The sequence below is a fragment of the Acomys russatus genome, chromosome 3 (assembly GCF_903995435.1).
Source record: "Acomys russatus chromosome 3, mAcoRus1.1, whole genome shotgun sequence".
Lineage (NCBI taxonomy): Eukaryota > Metazoa > Chordata > Mammalia > Rodentia > Muridae > Acomys > Acomys russatus.
This window is the reverse complement of record NC_067139.1, coordinates 75,145,824-75,166,492: the sequence shown is the minus strand read 5'-3', so window position 1 is coordinate 75,166,492 and position 20,669 is coordinate 75,145,824. Positions and strand designations below refer to the sequence as shown.

Genomic DNA, 20,669 nt, shown 5'->3' with positions numbered 1-20,669 from the left:
CCACTGTGTGTGCCAGGCCATGGTCATGTGTTGTCAGCTTGTGTCCTGTCACATGACACAGGATGTGGAATTCCACTTCACCCAGGAGCTTGTCAAGGCTGATTATTTATGTTGTAGGTGAGGGACACTACCAAGCCCATGGGTAGTGGGGTGGGCTACTGATGCAGCCCAAGCGCTCAGCCTTGACCCTGATCTGGGACAGCCAGAAGGAAGTGCCCAGACTTGCGAGCTGGCTGGTTTGGCTGTCTTTCTCTTTCACTCTCTGGGTCTCCCATCCCCTGGGGAAGATGGCGCATAGATGGCTGTCCTAATAGGGTTATGATCACTGTGATGAAACACCATGACCAAAGCAACTTGGGGAGGAAAGGGTTTATTTCAGCTCACACTGCCATCACTGAGGAAGTCAGGACAGGAATTCAAACAGGGCAGGAGCCTGGGCAGGAACTGATGCCAATGCCCACCAGCTGGCTTGCTCTCTGTGGCCTGTTCAGCCTGCTTTCTTATAGAACCCAGGACCAGCAGCCCAAGGGTGGTCCCGCCCACAGGGTGCTGGGCCTGTTCACATCAATCACTAATTAAGAAAATGCTCTGCAGGCTTGCCTACAGCCCAGTCTGCGGAAGCCTTTCCTCAGGCGGGCTTCCTTCCTCCCAGATGACTTTAGTTTGTGTCAAGTTGGCGTAAAATTAGCCAGCACAATGGTAAAGACATGGCTTCATAAACAGAAAGTAGAGATCTTCATTGTTAGGTGGGTCCATTGGATCTAGCAGCCAGGAAGTCATATAGGGCGTGGGCACTGTGGAGACTTGTGGTGGGGAGGGAGGTAGAGTCTCAGACCAGGCACCATCCTGGAACCCTCTGAGTACCCAGACTTTCCCTTCTGCCAACCTTCTGACCCCTGTACCCTGACCCTGCTCAGTATGGCAACCTGGATGTACGCAACAGGACAGTGGAGGACGTCTATGTGGAGATGCTGAGGCCTAAGGATAGTGTCCGCCTGAAGGTGCAGTACCGCCGTGAGGACTTCACCAGAGTCAAGGGCCTGCCCGGCGACAGCTTCTACATCAGGTGCCAGTAGTAAGGGTCATGGCCGGGGGGCGGAAGTGGGGGGGGCTCTCTGCGGAAAGTTCATAGGGTGAATGGATCCCCTGGGCTACCTGGCGCCAGGGCCCAGGCCATCATTGGCATTGCTTTTGTCTACATGAGACTACAGATTGTGAGACCTGGTACCCCTTACCTTGTGGGTTGTTCTCCTCCTGCGGCCCCCCAGTCCCACAGAGCCCTCTCTGCAGTGTGTATGGCTCTCAGGTGCTCATGGTTCCTGTAGCTTCTGTGGGAGTCATGATGTGGGATGGCATCAGCCATCTTCCATGAGTGGCTCGGGGCTGCCTGAGACCACAGAGTAGGTGAAAACACTCAGGAGTAATACTTCCTGTCCTGCAGGTGAGGAGTGACGTGTTTCCATCCAAGGGAGGTGACAGTGCAGGAAGCAGTGGCTTTGATTTCAGGGACAGGCAGATGAAAAGTGTCTGAAAGGACGGGGTGCTGGAAGTCTTTCTCTAGCGGGGAGGAGCCTTAGTGTTAGAGAAGGGAAGGTGATGACCCTGTCCTGCTCTGTAAGGTATGCGAGAAGTCCTCTCGGGACACCCCTAAATCCTTTAAGAGGCAGGTGTGTGGCGTGGCCTCGTCAGCCTGTGTTCTCTACTTCGTGGTCCAGGGCCCTGTACGAGCGCCTGGCAGAGGTGGAGGCTGAACTGAGTTTTAAGAAAGATGACATCCTGTACGTGGACGACACCTTGCCCCAGGGCATGTTTGGGTCCTGGATGGCCTGGCAGCTGGATGAGCACGCCCAGAAGATCCAGCGTGGCCAGATTCCCAGCAAATACGTGTAAGTCTTCCCCATCTCCAGCAGGGGCCGCCACATGGTGTGGGGCCTCACAGAGCAATGCTGGCCTGCGACGCCTGGGAACTGGCACCTTTGGGAGCTTCAGATTCAGCACACGTGGCCCAGAGCATCCTAGCATGAGTCAGGACAGAAGTGCCAGGGCGAGTCAGGAGGCTGTGATTCTCATACCAGATGAGTCCTCCCGAGTGACTGACAGAGGGGCCTGCATGTTCACAGATGTGTGCACCCAGCTTCACCATCACTTTATTTATAGACAGACAGACAGACAGACAGACAGCGTCTTATGTAGCTCAGACTCAATCTTGCTATGTCCAAGCCAAAGTACCTTGAACTGATTGTGCTGCTCCCATCTCTTGAACGCTCAGATCATAGGCATGAGCCATCACACCCGGTATAAGTGGTGCGGGAGACTGAACGCAAGGCCTTGAGAACTCCAGGCAAGCACTTTGCCAACTGGACCACAATTCCAGCTCCTCCAGAGTTAGTTTTGAACCATGGTTATCAGTTTCGAGCCCAATTAGCTGTTACTCTGTGTCTGTTTCCTTTTGCTGTAATAAAATAACCTGAGGCTGAGAAGTTCACAAGAAAAAGAGATTTGTTTTTCTCTCAGTTGTGGAGGCTGAAAGCATGAAGGCAGGTGGCCTCATCTGTTGAGCGTCTGGTGAAGACTTCATTGGCCACTTCACAATATGGGAGGGAAGCAGAGGGAAAGAAGAGATCCTATGGCAAGACAGGAGTGCCTTAGTGTTCTGTTGCTCGCTGTGAAGAGACCATGGCCACAGCAACTCTTATAAAAGAAAACATTTAATTGGGGCTGGCTCACAGTTTAGAGTGTTAGTTTCTTATTGTCATGGTGGGGAACGTGGTGACACACAGGCAGCCATGGTGCTGGAGAGGTGGCCGAGAGCTCCACATCGAGATCCACAGGCAGCAGGGAGAGGAAGACTCTGTGACTGCCTTTGGCCTTTGGAACCCCAAAGTCTACCCCTAGTGACACTTTGTTCAACAAGGCCATACCTCCTAATCCCTCTCAAGTAATGCCACTCCTTGATGACCAAATATTTAAATGTGTGACTCTGCTGGGGCCATTCTTATTCAAATCACCACAAGAAGCAGGGAGGACTCGGGCCAGGCAGGGAGGACTCGGGCGAGGTAGGGAGGACTCGGGCCATGTAGGGAGCACTCAGGCCAGGCACGGAGAACTTGGGCCAGGCTTGCTCTTTCTTTCACAGCCTGCCATTGGAGGAAGTACCTGAGGTTCTGAGAGGATCTCATTGATCCCTTCTGAGGGTAGAGACCTAACCAATCTCCACTATTCACAGTCTCTTAGAGACAGACACCTCAGTAGTTCATCTCAGTACTGCTACCCTAGGGATCAAGTCTTCAACAGCATGCAGACTCTTAACAGTCACAGTAAAACCCATATCCAAATCACAGCACACACTAACCCCTCCAGCCCTGAGCCTTTCAACTGCACTTAAAACCCGCAGGTTTGTCTTTCAGCATTTTATGCAGATACAGTCACATGATTCATGGTCATCCCAGCTGTAGTGTCCATACCTTCCATGACAGGAAGCATAGCTAGCTGGCCTGAGCTCTGTCTCGTGGTAGGGATTTACCTGCACTGACGCTGGACCGTGGTTTTTTTTGGAGTTTGGTTTTGTTTGTTTGTTTGTTTTTCCATTAATTTATTTACATCCTTATCACAGCCCTCCTCTGTCTCTCCTCCCAGTCCCCTCCCCCACACTCCCTTCTCTTCAGAGTCCCCCTTCGCCATGGTGATACCTGAGGGTCCTGGGGCACTGGAAAGGCCAGTCGTTAGGAGGCCTGGAGGGTGTTGGGGAAACCTAGTTTCCTCCCTCGCCATGATCCTCTCAGAATTGTCATTCTCTGTGACTGCAGGATGGACCAAGAGTTCTCAAGGAGGCTCAGCATGTCCGAGGTCAAAGATGACAACACAGCGAAGACGCTGTCAGCAGCTGCTCGCCGCTCCTTCTTCCGAAGGAAACAGAAACACAAGCGCAGTGGGTCCAAAGATGGCAAGGACCTGCTCACCCTGGACAACCTTTCCAGTGACTCCATTCCCCTCTTTGAAGGCAAGCTCTGGGCTCATTGCGACGGGCTGCAGGGGCAGGGATGGCACATCTTCACCATGGGCTTCACAAGGCTTACTTGCCCCTTGGGTACTGTCTGGAAGTGGACATTAGGGCTGGAGCATGGTGCTGAGACTCTGTCAGCGCAGCATGCGGCTGTAATCCTCAAGGTCTCCTCTTGGCCACAGTGCTTATTTGTACCCTCAGTGCTGCTTCAGGAAGGAGAAAGGCAAGGTAAAAATGTCAGGGCTTGGGAGGAAGGGGAGATGGCTCAGTGCATGAAACACTCGCTATGCCAGTTTGAGGGCCCGAGTTCAGATCCATGTAGGCATGGTGTGTCCGTGACCCCAGCACTGGGCACGAAGAGAGATTGAGGTGGCTTGTGGCCAGTCAGCCTAGCTGAAAGGTGAAGCTCCCAGTTCAGCGAGAGGCCGTGGGTCAGCGGATGTGGTTGCTCCTTCACGCACTCCATCTGGCTGCTGCCGGTCACGGCTCTGCCTTTCTTGCTTCAGTCCACCCATTCATCAGTGACTTTGACAAGGCCCTTCCTGGTTGGAGTCTGAGGCGGGCTGGAGCTGTGGGCCAGCAATGTTAGAGACCCTCCTGGCAGCTGTGCCTTGTAGGAGGCTGTTAGTCCTGAGTGGCAAGAGGTCCTCGTCATCAGAGTGGCCCGTGTGGCCAGATGCCTGTCCTGGCAGACAGGGTGTGGGGGCCCCGGGCAGTGGGGTGTGGGAGTGGTGGTCCCCTCTTCTTCTCTCCTTCTTTCCTTCCTTCTCATCTTTAAAATGAAGGTCTTGCCAGTCAAGGTGGCACATAGCTTTAATCTCAGCACTTGGGAGGCAGAGACAGGTAGATCTCTATGAGTTCAAGGATAGCCTGACCTACATAAAAAATAACGTGGCTTGCCAGGGCTACATAGTAAGATCCTGCCTCAAAATACTAACAGCTAACTAACTGGAAGCACAGTGAATGTCCCCTGCCACCATCAGGAAGCTGGATAGACCGCAGTCCATGGGAGGATGTGATCTGCTCGCAGTGGGGTTTTTATGCATGCAAATGTAACATGTGAAAATAAACACTAGGCCTTGGGTGGTAACATTGGCTCAGTTTTGCCTTTTTACCTTTAAGGCCTAAAATGCTTCTATCCTGCCATTAGCAGAGTAAGTTGCCGTCATGTTAAGGCAAGAAGATTTCTCTTGCGTTTCCTGCCCACCACCATTGCCCTCCTCCTTCTGGGTTGTGCTCTCGGGCAGACAATTCTTTCTTCCACAGGCGCCATCTTCGTGTGTTCAGTGAGGGGTGGGTGCATGTGGCCATGTCGGTTCTTTGGAAGTTCTGCACTGCTTATAAGAAAAACAAACAAAAAACCTTCAAAATATTTATTTTTACGTGTATGAGTGTTTTACCTGCATGTACGTATGTGCACCGTGTGTGTGAAGTGCCTACACAGGCCAGAAGACGGTGTCAGATACCCTGGGCCTTGAGTTACAGGTGGCTGTGAGTTACCATGTGGGTCCTGGGAACTGAACGGGGTCCACAGGAACCCGTTCCTCTGGAAGGATGGTTTGTGATTGTGACCATTTCTCCAGCCTCACCACTCATTTTAAAGTTAGTAGAAACATATGCTTTTGAGTTACTCCGTCTTTTCTGCAATGACCCTTCCGTCATAGAAAAACATCCTGTCTGATTTCCAGTAGTGTCCCCTTTGGAAAACCTATAGTGTGTGATGTTTTGATTTCTACTCCCATTTTTCTCTCGCTTAGTCTCTACATACTCATCCTTTTTTCCTGGCCATCAGAGTTCATACTTTGAATTTCCTTCTAGTTTTGTTTACTGTTCCTGGGGTAGGGTAGGGCAGGGTAAGGGAGGGTGGATAGGATAGACTTTATTTCACTTACTGTGGCAGGCTGTATTTTAACACATTGTATCAAAGTATGGCTTGAGTAGCAAAGTGTGGCCAGATGGCAGTCAGATGCCACCGAAATGAGCAGAGCAAAGGTCTTCACTTACTGTATAATCAGGACTTTTAAAATGTCGCAGTGGCAGGTGCTGCCTTTTGTGTGGGTGTTTGCCTGTTCCACCTGTGTTCCCTTGTCTCTCTCACATTTCTAGTACTTTCTCAGTTTTCAGTTTGTAGTCTTTTGAGGACCTCAGTGGCCCTCACCACATGCCTGACTGCCTGCTAGCCCAGGCCATCACTTGGACCTGTTTGCTGAGAAGTCGGAAGCACGGGCCAAAGTACCTCTGCTCAGCACCCCAGTTTCTGTTGCATTGCTATGGTCACCTCAGCGTGCATTAGTGGTTTTCCCGGGGTGCTGTCACCACCCTGGCTGCTGTTTGTTCCTTCCCCCGGTTCTATTTGTCATCTTTCTGCTTCCCTTCGATATTTCTTATAATGTGTGCTTTCTGCTCGTTGACGTATTTTCTGTTTTGTCTGACAATGTTCAACCATTTTCCAGACTTTTTCTTCTATATAGGCTCTTAGATTGGTGTTCACAACCACACTGTGGTTTGTCAGGGCATTGGTACCAGCTTCCTCTAGATACCCAGATCCATGGGTGTTCTGCCAACTCACGTGCGTCACAGATGTGAGGTTTGCATATGGCCTAAGTGCATCTCCCACATACTTAAAGTGTCTCTAGATTACTTATAATACCCATTTTGAATATTTCTATTCCTAAGTAATCGATTGAATCTATGAACTCAAAGTTGGATACAGAGGGCTGACTGCATTTTACTTAAGCACTTTTAAGATACCGTTCTCAGAGCTAAGAGAGATGGTTCAGTGGGTAAAGGAGCTTGCCAAGGAAGCCTGGTTTCTTGAGTTTGATTCCCTGAATTTACATAAAGCTGGGAAGACAGGACTAGCTCTATAAATGTTTCCTCTGCCCCCCACACATGGCATGTATGTGCGTGTGCGCACACTCGCACACACGCTCGCACGCATACACATCATGCACAATTAGAAAAATGCTGTTCAAGGAACTGGGGAGATAGTTTTATGAGTAAAGCAAGTGCCGAGGACCAGAGTTCAGATCCCCAGCACTTGTGTGAACGCCGTAGGAGAGCTATCAAGGAAGACATCCAGTGTCAGTATCTAGCCTGCACATGCACGCACATGCACACATGTATGCACATGCACACACACAGCGGGGCTTATGTTTATGGCTCCTGTAACAAATCACTGTAAACAGTAGTTTAAAACAATGCATATTCATTCTGAAAGCCCAGTGTCCGATACCAGTGCCACAGGCCAAGTCGAGGTGCCAGCAGCCATCCCTGCCCTGCGGAGCATTAGAGGAGGGTCTGGTCCTAGGCCCTGTGGCTCTGAGCAGATGCTGCCAACCTTCTTCTGCTCGTGGGCACATCACTTTTATCTTGATGGCTCCTTCTGCTCTTCTACATCCCCTCCTCCTCCACCTGTGGCTGCCTCAAAATGTCATGTTCTGATGGCATTTAAGCTCCTCCCAGGGGACCCAGGGGACCCAGGGGAGCTTTACCTTTCCGGGAAGTGAGCCAGCTCTCAGGAGGCGCATGCTGACGCCCTGTGGGTTTGGCATTGTCTCTGTTCCTGGCATCCGCACTCCCTGTGCTGCCTGGGTGTGTTCACCTTCTTAAGTCTACGGCTGTCAGAGACAACTCTCGGTGGCCGTGGTGGCCGCCGTTGCTCCTTTCAGGCTGCTCCCATGGCCTTCTCACATCTCGTGCCTTTTAGTTCCCTGACCAGACTTGTTGGTCTCGTGTCTTCAGCATGGTTTCCCCTATTCTTTCCAACCCTTTTTCTCTCACTGTTCCTTTGCTCTGCTCTCTGTCCAGCTCATCTCTGGTGCCCAATGTCTTAGTTGCAGAAATTGTCATATCTAGTGCGAGAATTTCCATTTGATTATGTGTAAAAGGTGGTCATCCTCCTGTCAACGCTTCCCAGAGCTTCTCTGTATAGCAAAGACTCGGCGTCTGCGAGGACTGTCCAACAGCTGTTCCGGCTGCTCATCTCTGCGGCGTCTTTGCTCTGCTCAGTCTGCTTCCTAAACACACCTGGAAGTTGTCGGTTGGAATGGAAGGGCAGGAAATGTGCTAAGGCTGAGAGTTAAGCCTTCCTGTGCCTCAGGAGCCAGCACTGATGGCCACCTGGGTCCCAGGGGCGGCTGAGCTGACCTCAGGCGCAGCTGCAGCTTCTGTGCAGTGTGGAGTTTACCCTGACAACTAGAGCTGGCACCTGAGTCTCAGCTCCATGGGGGCCTCCTCCCATGGAGGCTCCGGGGCAGCCTTTCTTTTCCACACAAGAGTCAGTGGAGCCTCTGCTCTGTGGTTTTGTGTTGTGTTCCTTAGAACTTTGGAATCTGGCAAATGCTTTGCGGGAAGCCCCTGACTTAGACTTAGTTCTTTTTATTTTGTTTATATTTATTTCTGAGTGGGTAATGGAGATGTGTGTGTGTGTGTGTGTGTGTGTGTGTGTGTGTGTGTCTCCATGCATGCACACACACACACACACACACACACACACACATCATGCACAATTAGAAAAATACTGAACAAAGAGCTGGGGGAGATTGTTTCGTGAATAAAGCATATATGGTATGTGTGTTTATGGTTGAGTGTGCACTCAAAGAGGCCAGGGAAGGACTTGCTCTATTTCTTTGAGACAAGGTCTCTCATTGAATGTGGAGCTAGGCTGACAGTCCTCATATCTCTGTCCCTGCAGTGCTGGGGTGATAGCTGGGTGGTCCAGCCCAGCTCTTTACTTGGTGCTGGGGATTTGAGCTCAAGTTCTCATGCTTACACAGCTTACACACTTACATAGCTTACACACCTTACTGCTTACACGCTTACATAGCTTACACACCTTACATGCTTACATAGCTTATACACCTTACACACTTACATAGCTTACACGCCTTACATGCTTACACACCTTACATGCTTATATAGCTTTCATTGCTTACATAGCTTACACACCTCACACGCTTATATAGCTTACATGCTTACATAGCTTACATGCTTACATAACTTACATAGCTTACACACCTTAGACAGCTTACATAGCTTACACACTTACGTAGCATATACGTTTATATAGCTTACATGCTTCATAGCTTACACACTTACTTAGCTTAACATGCTCACATAGCTTGCATGCTTACTTAGCTTGCACACTTACTTGGCTTCCGTGCTTACATAGCGAGCACTCGTACCCAGCTTCCTAGGCTTAGTTCTCACCCCTCCCTTCCCCCTGCATTTTTGGCTCCTCAGGTTGTGGCTGTGAATACCCTAACCTCCATTTTTGTCTCACTTGCTATGGATATTTCTTGCACACTCTGCCTGAGTCCCCATGGTCTAGGCAGCAGCTCTCTGCCCAGGTTTACATTGTACCTGTTCATGGAATATTGCTGAGTCCTCAAGGGAGGGGTATGAGCTCCTGTGATGCATGCCAGAAACAGTCTGAGGGGAAATGCAACTACAAGCCATCCATGGTATCATGTCATTATTGTTGGATGTTAACATCCCCCCCCATTCATTCAGTCACACAGGCACACACATATGTAATCACACACATACACATAGACATACACACAAACACACATACTCACACATACAGACACACACACTCACATGATATTCACTAGGTTTTTTCCCTCAACCTATAAAAATCAGCCATGGTAGTAAGAGTCATGTGAAAAGGTGCAGTTCCAGCTCACTCACAGTAATGGCTACATCTGAGGAGGCTAGTGTGCAGGGATATATGAACAATACTGGTTATGTCTGGGCATTCCAAGATCATCAATGTAGACTATAGACCAGCCCCAATCAGGAAGTAACGTATAGAAATCCGAGTAGTCAATCTTCACATGAAAGCACAGAGATCCGGATATGATAGGTGTGTTGAGGCAAGACTGTACTCACTTTGTTGTTCTGCCCATGAAGTTGGTTTCTGCAGAGTACGGGGTGGGGGTGGGGGGTAGGATGGGGGTGGGATGGAGGTGGGCGTGGGGTGGAGGTGGGGGGGAGGTGTGGGTGGGATGGGGGTGGGGTGGGGGTCAGGGTGGGGTAGTTGTGCTTCCAGGTAGCTCTGCCACGATCTTCAATCTGTAGTACCGCCTCAGAAGTATGCAGCCCTCTCAGAGTCCTACGCTCCCTACATCTGCCTGTCACAGTCACCTTGTGCCCTCTTCTGGCCTGCTCTTCTCTGTCCCCATCTTAGAGCTGGCTGCCCCTCATCCGGTTTGAGCCAGCTTACTGCAGTGCTCCCCTAACTCCTCCATTCTTTTCCCTGAGGATCCTCCTGCAGCGTTTGTCTGGGTGTCTGCTGTCATTGCCTCGTGGCCCCAGTTAGCAGGAGCTTCCAAAGGGCAGGGCTGGATGCTTTGTGTCTTTGTCACCCTGAGAAGCCAGGTTACAGCATCAGGGAGGCTCTAGGGAGGCAGTTCCCAGCTAGCTTTCTGACCATGCCTTCCTGTGAGAATTTTGCACATTTGGCGCGCGCGCGTGTGTGTGTGTGTGTGTGTGTGTGTGCGCGCGCGCGCGCGCGCGCGTGCATTCAAATTGTGGCTTAACTAATTTGAGAGGTAGCCTGATCACTGGAACTAAGCCAGAGGGCAGCAGCTGAAGCCTCACAGGAAGTTCATCTATCTGAGACATACAGTCTGAGCTGGTAGGCCGCTCAGGGGAAGTGGCCCTGTGTTAAAAACCCAGGTCTCTTATGTCTTCTGGCTCAGATGTTTCCTAAGAATTGTCAGCATCTTCTGGGGCAGAGCTGGCTCACAGCACCACCTCTTCTGGTCCATGGGCAGGGGCCAAAGATGTCATCTCATCACCTCTATCCTTTACGTCCAGGTATGGTTCATATAACCATACCTGGAGAGGAGGCTATGGCTTCCAGACCTTGGAGGTGCATCTCTTGTGAGCAGAGGACATGAGGAGGGCGTGATGGATGTGGAATCACTGAGGAAGACTTGGTGTCCCTGAGATGTGGGGTTGGTCCTGATGAGGCTAGGCAAGCTGGTCACCATCAGTGGCCTGGGTTTGTGAGACAAAGAAGACAGACCTGCCCAAGGTAAGTAAGGTGGGGGTGGGCCTATCTAAGATGAGCAAAGTCGAGGCATGGCTGCCCAGCTCTGCTTTTCTCCTCTGTCCAGGCTGGGCCTGTGACTCTGTTCCCCTCTGTCTTTTAGACTCAGTGAGCCTGGCCTATCAGCGGGTCCAGAAAGTGGACTGTACCTCTCTTCGGCCCGTCCTCATCCTGGGTCCTTTACTGGATGTGGTAAAAGAGATGCTGGTAACTGAGGCGCCCGGGAAGTTCTGCAGATGCCCACTTGGTAAGGCTGACCCTGTGCCGCCTGGTGCGTCCGTTCTTGTTCCCCTGCCGCTCTGGCCATGCAGAGTCGACGGGGCCCACTGATGCAGACGGACCTGCCTGTGGCCCTCTGTTCTCTCCAGGAGAGCAGGTAGTCATGTGGGCTCCATGCTGGCAATCAGTGTGGCTCTCTCTGCACTGGGGGCCTCTGTGCACCCCGTACCTTGACTTCTACATCTTACCACACAGAGGTGATGAAGGCCTCCCAGCAAGCCATCGAGCGGGGTGTCAAAGACTGCCTGTTTGTGGACTACAAGCGGAGGAGTGGCCATTTTGACGTTACCACAGTGGCTTCAATAAAGGAGATCACAGAAAAGGTACCTAGGGCTTTGGCCCGAGGCCTGGGCTCCTCTGCTACCTGGGACCCTCTGCCCTGGCTCTTAAGCGTCAGCTAGCTCACCCGTGTGAAGTCTCCTGCTCTTGGTCTCCTTCTGAGGCTCTGCTTTCACCACTAACACACAGACCCCTGGGAAGGACCTGGGAGGTGCCAGCACTTTGGGTACCTTCGGCCTCTGCTCGCTGAGGGGTGCTGAGAAGAGCTTGGAGCTCTGGGGAGACCTTCTAGACCGTTCTTGCCTGGGTCCCTGGACTCATGTATACCGAGAGAGCTACCCACTAGGTCCCTCACCCCAGAAAGGCCAAGAGTGTCTCTTGATGTTTTCAGCACCCTGGGATCCATTTGCCAAGGAGTCAGTCAGCTGCAAGGCGTGCTGGCCTAAGTAGCCGCTCCTAGCTGCTCCTCAGATCTGACCTCTGGGCTTCTCCAGCCACTTCTCTGGGCTGCAGTTCCCTCTTCCACCAGACGGTGTGAGGTGCTCACAGTTGGAGCTGGTTATTAGGGACAAGCTTCAGTTAGCACACATGCCTGTCAACGGAGGGAGCTGCATGCAGGGTGCCTGTGGTTTTTCTTAGGCCCCTTCTGGGGGCTGAGGGACTCATGGGATATATTTCTGTCTTAGCCACACAACACTGTGTGCTCCCCTCCCCAACCACAGGCCCCAGAGTCCCCATCTTGTTCAGTGTAACAGGTTTGTGAAGCCCAGGTAGGGCAGGGCTCCGAGAAAGTCCGCATGTTGAGGTGTACCAATGGCTAGTTCCCACACGCATCTCCGCAGCATCAGTGGGTGGGGAGAGAGGCACACCCCCCAGTGCAGTTTCCCTTTCTGGCTTAAGTGGTCTTCCAGAAACCTTGCTTGTGCTGCCTGGTGTTTTTTGAGTGTGCAGGAAGGCACAGGTGTATGGGGCAAAGATGGGCTCCTCAGGGGGGCAGAGGATAGGTCCCTTTGCCTGCTCGATACATTCACTCTACATTGTTGTCCCTCAGAACCGGCACTGCCTCCTGGACATCGCCCCACATGCCATCGAGCGGCTGCACCATATGCACATCTACCCCATCGTCATCTTCATCCGCTTCAAGAGCGCCAAGCACATCAAGTAGGTGTCTGGCCCCGCTGGGTCCCTGCTGGGGGTGGGTCCCCCTGGCCCTGCTGGGGGTGGGTCCCCCTGGCCCTGCTGGGGGTGGGTCCCCCTGGCCCCGCTGGGTCCCTGCTGGGGGTGGGTCCCCCTGGCCCCACTGGGTCCCTGCTGGGGGTGGGTCCCCCTAGCCCCGCTGGGTCCCTGCTGGGGGTGGGTCCCCCTGGCCCCGCTGGGTCCCTGCTGGGGGTGGGTCCCCCTGGCCCCATTGGGCCCCTGCTGGGGTGGGTCCCATGCTGGAACCAGGGCACTCCCCTCAGACCCTGGGCTTGTACGCAGAGGCAGTGTAGCCAAACTTAGTGCTGCCTCCGTGTTTGGGCATGAGCACTGCTGGCTGGCTTTGTCTGCAGAGCCCCCGCTCTGTCCTGTCCCCTTTTCCTCTCAGCATATTATACAGAAGGCCAGAGGAACTGGGTAGCCTGAGCTAAGTCCAGCTCAGCTAAGTCTAGCTCAGCTGCACTCGCTGAGGCACCTCTCTGCTTGGCTTTTCTGTGCTGGTGTGCTCCTGGTGCCTGAGTCTGGAGCCGGCTAGCATGTCTGCCAACGGCTTTGTCCAGACAGTAGAGTACTGAGGTGCCCAGACTCCCTGTCGGCCCACAGTTCCCCATGCAGCCTAGAGGCTACTGAAAGCACCCTGGATCCCCTGCCCTACCTGGCCCACCCTGAGACTCTGGACCAAGGAAGGAAGAGGGAGCTCAGGGGTGGGGTCAAGACTCCTTTACTTCCCTGGCTGCCCCTACAGGGAGCAGAGAGACCCTGTCTACCTGAGGGACAAGGTGACGCAAAGGCATTCCAAAGAACAGTTCGAGACGGCGCAGAAGATCGATCAGGAATATAGCCGGTACTTCACAGGTAAGTGGGTGCTGGTGCAGCCAGGAGCTGAGGCTTTCCCCAGGTGACATTCCTGAGAGTGACAGCACTCCAGCCGTCTTGGTCAGGCTGGGCTGAGCTGCCCCTATACCCACTGTTGCATAGATGTTCAGCCCACAGACCCAGGCCAGTGTCAGAGATGTTCCAGGTAGCAGGGTCACACAAACCAGCCTTTGGGCGTGGCCTGACCTCATCCACAGCATCCAAGAGGAGCTGTCTCAGCCCACAGACCCAGCAGTGTGACCAGAGTGACCCAGGCAGAGCGGGAACCCCAAGAGCCCAGGTGGACCAGCAGTGCAGGCAGCTGTCCAGGGCCAGGTGGACCAGCAGCGCAGGCAGCTGTCCAGGGCCAGGTGGACCAGCACTGCAGGCAGCTGTCCAGGGCCAGGTGTCTGTGGGGAATGAGGGTGGAGTGAGTTCATGGAGCAAGGCCAGTTCAGCATCTCTGGCTGCAGAATGGGCCACCCTGTTGATTCAGCTTTCCCGCTTCCCTGCCTCAATTGGATGTAGTCAGCCATTTGTAGGAGCTAGTGGGGGCATTTTAGCACACCACAGAAAAGATGAGGATCTAGTCCCTTCTAGTGGGGCCCAGCCGGGTCCCAATTTCAGTTCCAGCTTGTCACAGAACAGTACACCAATAGAAAACAAAACAAAACAAAACATTTAAACATGCCCAAACTCATATATTGATGTTTAAACAGAATACAATTACATAAACTTTGTTACTTTTGGAATGTACCTGGCCCTCTAAAGGTGTGTTCTGCCCACTGTGTGTTGGGGTGGCACTGGTCCTCCTCCAACTCCCACCTGTGCCCTGCAGAGCCTGCTGTAAGGGGGGCCGTCCTCACCTGCCCCCATCCTGCCCCTTCTCCGCATGCTGCCCATCTCCCACCTCCCTTCCTAGTCCAAGGCATGCCAGCCCTGGCCCCACCTCCCTCATCACTGTGTTGGGCAGTTTGTGAGGCAGTCACCATACTTAGGGGACGACTTTTCCTTTGCCTGGATTCCTGCTGAAGGAGCATGGTCATACGGGAGAGAGTCCAGGAACACACAGACGAGCAAGCACTCGTGTAGGCTGTGTTCGTTTCCCTTAGTGGGGGGGGGGGCATGCCTTACTTAGAGCCAACCTAACCTGCTTGTGTTTCATGGCCTTCTCCTCAGGGGTCATCCAGGGTGGACCCCTGTCAGGCATTTGCACTCAGATCCTGGCCATGGTCAGTCAAGAGCAAAGTAAAGTCCTGTGGATTCCCGCTTGCCCACCCTAACAGAAGGCTGTGTCAGAGGCACCTCCGTGACCAGACGTTGGGGACAGCTGGCTGGCTCGTCTGTCTGTGGACAAGCTGGGAAGGACCCTGAACCAGAACTCCAGGAACACCTCCTTTGTCAGACAGAGAGCCGCAAAGATTTGGGCCCACCTGGTGGATGGCAGTACTCATGCGTGGGCTTTAAAAGCAGAAACACAAAAGACTTGAGCCTCCCACAGCCAGCCCAGCAGAGGTGCTGTGGCCAGGACCTTGCTGATCACAAGTTTACAAAGCCTTTTCTAAGTATTTGGTTGTCTATGTTTACTTGAATGGCTCCATGTTGTCGGTGCCCAGCCCCTAATCCCAACCCCTCTATCACTGTCTATTGGTTTGATGTTCCTGTCTTGGGCAGGACAATTCTAGAACCTCATTTGTGGTGGTGGGTGGGTGGGTGGGGTGCTGCTTTGCTACAGGAGGTCAGTGGGACCAGAGCTTTGACAGACTTCCTGCTCCTCGGTGGCCCCTCTCCTGGAAGACATCACAGCTGCCGGTGCTCAGACCACTGTTGGTACCAGAACCAGTGCCTTGGTGGGGCCGACTTGCCGAGGCAGCACTCTCCTCCCACGCTGGGAAGGCAGCTTCGGCGTTCTTGCAGATTCACCTCTTGGCCTTTCTCTTGCCTCCCAGGCCTCTTGTTTCTTCTCTACCTGCCGATGGGCACCATGTGGTTCCTCGGCAGGGGGCGTGCCGTTGTTCCCTGTAGGCTCTGAGCAAGGTTCGGGCAGCCTTTGTCAGTGCAAGGTTGCAAGGTAACGCTTACACTGGCATGGTGTGCCAGCTCTTTCTGGTGTGGAACTATTCGTGTTACAGATTTTGAAATGAGAGCTTATAATTGGTGTGATGGTTAGACTGGTCTATTGAAAATGTAAGAAGAAAACCTGGGAGCTTTTTCATCTTGGTTACAACAACATTTGCAGCCTGACTCCACGAGGACATTTCCATTCTTTATTGGCTTCTGGGTTTTGTTTTGTTTTTTAATCTATCCCCACTCCCCGCCCCCACACTTCGGATGCCAGATCTATCCGCTAAAGAGCTGATGTGGTCCCTTCTTCAACTGTGCGCCCTATTGATAGGTACTGTATTGGGTTCCATGTGTCATAGGGGTAGGACCTATATTTTAATACTGTTCCTAACATTTCATTTTACTAGCAAAGAAATCCTTGATTTCATTTTATTCTTTGTAATTCTAGATGTTAGATTGTAGTTTAGCCATTATTGACATTTTTTTAAAAGGGATATATTTTCTTGCACAGCTGTTTATAAAAAGAGAAGAGAGACAGTTGCAGCCTTCAAGGCTGTTCTGTGCCTTACAGGCACTCATTTTCTAGCTCAGACAACTGAGAAAAGCTGCAGACCACTCTCAAGATCTGTGAGACGGGGGCCATTTCCCTGGTCGTAGGCCGGCCTGGCTCAGTGTTCAGCGGGCAGGCAGGTATGCATCTGACAGGTGGGACATGCTGTACTAAAATGTTACTTTGTATCAAAAACAAAACAGACTTCAGTACAACAAATAAAGGTCAGTTTGTGTAACCTCTGTGTGCAGATACTGGTGCTAGAGACACCCATTCTCCTCAGCTGGGCTGGAGCCTCTCCCCTCTTCTCGCCTCACCCCAGGACCAGGCCTGTTCTACTCCCATGCATGGAGACCTATGCAGCTTCTCTGCACTGGCACCCGTGCTGTGCTGCAGCCTGCAGTCGCCTGTGACTTGACGCATCCAGCTCTGCCTGGCTCCCGCCATGCTGTCTGTCAGCTGTCGAGCTGTGCATTGGGTTGACAGTTGAGGCCGAGCAGCCCTCAGGGCCTCGTGTTCAGCTGTGTCAAGCTGGGCTGTGAGAAGCAAGGAGGAATGAGCATGTTGTGGAAACCCAGAGTGTCCACATTGGGTGTGCTATCTGAAGCCTCCGGTTGGAAGTGCCTTGGGACCCTGTTGTAAAAACCTCAGAGAATCACACTGTAGCACCCACAACTACAGGGACCCAGAAGCAGCCCGCCTAGGAGGCAGGCCTGAGTCCCTGGTGCTGTAGTCAGGAGAGTGGGTGGAGAGGCATGGCCTATGCTTACAAGGAGCCAGGGCTCAGGCCTAGGGGAGAACCAGCCTCCGCTGCTCCTTTTTAGTATTTGTATGTGTGCGTGTATGTGTGCCTGCATCCATGTGTGCCCACACTTGCCTTGCCTGTGGGTTGAATGTGAAGGTCTGAGGTCATCAAGAGTCCTCCATTATTTTTTGAGATAGGACCTCTGATTGAATCTGGGGCTAATTTCCTAGACCGTCTGGGATTCTCCCATCTCCACTGCCTTCCCTGGGCTCTTTTTGGTTTTTATTTTTTTTTAACATTGGTGCTGGGATCTGAACTCTGCTTCTTATGCCTGCACAGCAGGCACTTTGCCTCCTGAGGCGTCTCCCCTGCTCTTCTCTGTCCCTTCTGTTCATGGGGGCTCCGGGGTAGAATGCTCTACCAAAGCACCTGGCCAGTGTGGTGGGCAGACCAGTGTGAGCCGACTTAGCATTGATGTTTCCCTCTTCCCTTCCTGTAGCAGCAAGTTCCACCATGGTCTTATCTGCGGAACTGTGTGAAAGTGTGGCTCTTGAAGGGGGGCGGGGCGGGGCGGGGCCCGGCTTGTCCAGAGGCCACAGATGTTTTCTGAAGCCATAGAGGACTGGCAAGGCAGCGCTATGGCTATGCTGCAAGCAGCCATGAGAGGGGGCATGTGAGTTTCAAGGTTTCTCTTGCACACTGGGTGTGGCCACAGCCACAAGGGCCTTGGCATAGGGTGGCTCAGATCACCCTGGAAAGGCCAAGCTGATGTGATGACATTCTCAGCCACAGTGTTTGTGCCCAAGAGAGCGAAACGTGGATGGCCACTTTTCTTTTTTCTTTTTTCTTTTTTTGTGAACAAAGACCTGACAGAAAGCACTGTGAGGAAGGGTTTATTCTGGCTTACAGTTGGGGATTATTGGGTCCTGGTGCAGAAGGCATGGCAGCAAGAGCAGGAGGCTGGCTAGATGCCTCTGTAGTCAGGAAGGGGGCTGCCTTGCTATAGGACATCAAAGCCCACTCCCCAGTGACCTTCCCCCAGCAAGGCTCCCCCTCCTAAAGGTTCCACATCCTTCTGAAACAGTGCTGCCATCTAGAGGCCAGGTGTTGAACTGCATGAGCCTCTGGGGGACATTTCACATTCAAACTCCTACCTATAAGGCCACTTCCCATGCTGCCCACAGTGGTTTGGGTGAGGGCATAGCTCTGGAAGGGTTCCTGCGTAGGACTAGCAAAGGCTTGCAGGAAGTGCCACTGTGAGGGAAGAGGCCCTTTCTCCATGGCTAAGAGCAAGTCTTGAAATTGACTCTGATCTAGCCAATGGAGAGCACATTCTCCACAGTTGAGTGGAGAGCAGGGACTGACTCTTGACTTGAACTCCGGTACCCCTTGGTGGGGAGGCCTGATAAGCACTCAGAGAAAGAACAATCAGGCTGCCAAGATGAGACTTGATAGCCTATGACCATACAGTGGGGGAGGAGGTCCCCCTCAGTCATAGACCTAGCGGAGGGGAATAGGGTGAAAGCGGGAGGGAGGGAGGAATGGGAGGATACAAGTGATGGGGTAACAATTAGGATGTAATCTGAATAAATTAATAAAAAATAAAAACAAAATAAATAACAAAATTGACAGCAAGGCTTTGGGGGGGCTGTTCTGGGAGCTTGAGTGGCCACCCCCTTTGACACTGGCAGAACTAGAGATCCATCTGGGTCTTATATGTCAAGAATAAAAGAGACAAGGAAATGTAGCAAGCGAAGGGGCCCAGGGACAGCCGTGGAGGGACGGTCCTCTCAGGAGGGCAGGGCTCCAGAGGCAGGAGCATGGGTGGGTGAGGCCTGCCTTCACTGTGTCCTGCCGTTGACTGTTGAGTATCTTCAACTTTTATAGTCCTTTAGTGTACCTATCCTTCATATCCATCCATCCTTCCATCCATCTATCAATTATCTATCCATCTATCCATCATCTATCTATTCATCTATCATCTATCTATCTATCCATCATCTGCCATCTACCTATTTAGGGCATCTCACTCTACTTTCATGGCCCATCTATATATTATCTATTATCTGTCCATCTGTCCATGCACACACATATAAATTTAAATCCTAAGTGCAGCTCTTTAATTCCAGGCAACCCCACTTGGTGTTCTTTTGCCCATGAAGAAAACGTGAAGTGTTTAGCCTATGTTCCTCTGGCAATCTCAGATTTTTTTTTTTTTTCAGGTCTTACATCAAGGTTTTTGGTTCAGTTTGAACTGATTTTTGTTCAGGGTGAAAGATAAGGGTCTATTTTCACTCTTTCACATGTAATAGCCAATTTTCTTTAGCACCATTTTCCAAAGAGATTTTTTTCTAATGTGTGTATATATATTTGAAAAATAAATTTTATTACGAAAGCCATGCAAATAGAAAAGATGGCACACCAAGATTAACCAGACCTAAAGTCTGTCCATCACAATGAATTTGGTACAGTTAGAACAGCTAGTTACTCTAAAGCTCCGGGGCTTCACAGTCAACTTCACACTTTCACTATGAGATATATTTTATGCACTTATCCACCACCCAAACTAAAAGTCTCTGATGAGTTAGAGCTAGGAGCACTTAGCCTTATATCATAACTCACATTCATTATCTTCAGTCTTCCTCATCTCTTATCACTCCTTTCTTATTCTCCTTGTATGTGTTATAAGTTATATACATTACATTTATTTTTATATATGTACATTTTTTAGGTTCTACATATGAGAAAATGTGGTTTTCCCCCACTGAGATTACATAATCTCACTTATTGTTAGTCATTCTAAGTACACCTATTTTCCTGCAGATTTTGTGATTACACTTTCTTTAAGGTAATGGAAAATGTAATAATCTGAGTAGTGGGGGCGCTCGCCTTTAATCCCAGCATTTGGGAGACAGAGGCAGGTGGATCTCTGAGTTTGAGGCCAGCCTGGTCTACAGAGTGAGCTCCAGGACAGCCAAGGCTACTCAGAGAAACCCTGTCCCCAAAAAACAAAACAAGATAAAACAAAACAACAAAAAAGTTAAAAAGAAAAATGCAATTTAAAAAGTACCTCAAATTTTCATGATACCTTCATCTGTTAATGGGCTTTACTATAGTGAATAAAGCAGCAATAAATGTGGGGGTGCAAGTAAAAATCTATGGTATAGGGGTCTCTGGATATATGTCTTAGGATGAAACGGGTGGATCATGTGGGAGTTTTTTGTTTGTTTTTGTTTTTGTTTTTCAAGACAAGATTTTTCTGTGTATCCATCGCTGTCCTAGATAGGATGGCCTCAAACTCACATCAATCCGCCTGCCTCTGCCTCTCTGAATGCTGTGCCACCACACCTGGCTTTATATTTAATTTTTAAAAACATTTCTCCAGTGGCTGTTCGAGTTAGTGACAGCCATTCTGACTAGAGTGAGGTGCTGTCTCTGAGTAGTTTTAATTTGCATTGTTTTCTCTGATAGCTAGGGATATTGGATACTTCAAAAGTTAATCGGCCATTTGGGTTTCTGTTTGGGACTACTGTCTATTCCATGGTCCACTGGCCCATTTACTGATTGGCAGTTTTATTCCCTTGGCATTTAATTCCTTCGATGTGTCGTGAATTCTGGTAGTAGGCCCTAGTCTGAA

General features: G+C 51.2%; 1 protein-coding gene across 1 annotated transcript in view; it reads left to right on the top strand.

Annotated features, from left to right (window-relative positions):
• Dlg5 (discs large MAGUK scaffold protein 5) overlaps window positions 1-15,380 on the top strand; it is a 116,563-nt gene extending 101,183 nt beyond the window's left edge. Inside the window, 8 exon segments of the mRNA XM_051142923.1 lie at window positions 918-1,066; window positions 1,716-1,886; window positions 3,807-4,000; window positions 11,167-11,310; window positions 11,538-11,665; window positions 12,673-12,782; window positions 13,564-13,673; window positions 14,853-15,380. Of these exon segments, the coding sequence (XP_050998880.1) occupies window positions 918-1,066; window positions 1,716-1,886; window positions 3,807-4,000; window positions 11,167-11,310; window positions 11,538-11,665; window positions 12,673-12,782; window positions 13,564-13,673; window positions 14,853-14,956 (1,110 nt within the window). The 3' untranslated portion in view covers window positions 14,957-15,380.
• Window positions 15,381-20,669: the final 5,289 nt, after the last annotated feature.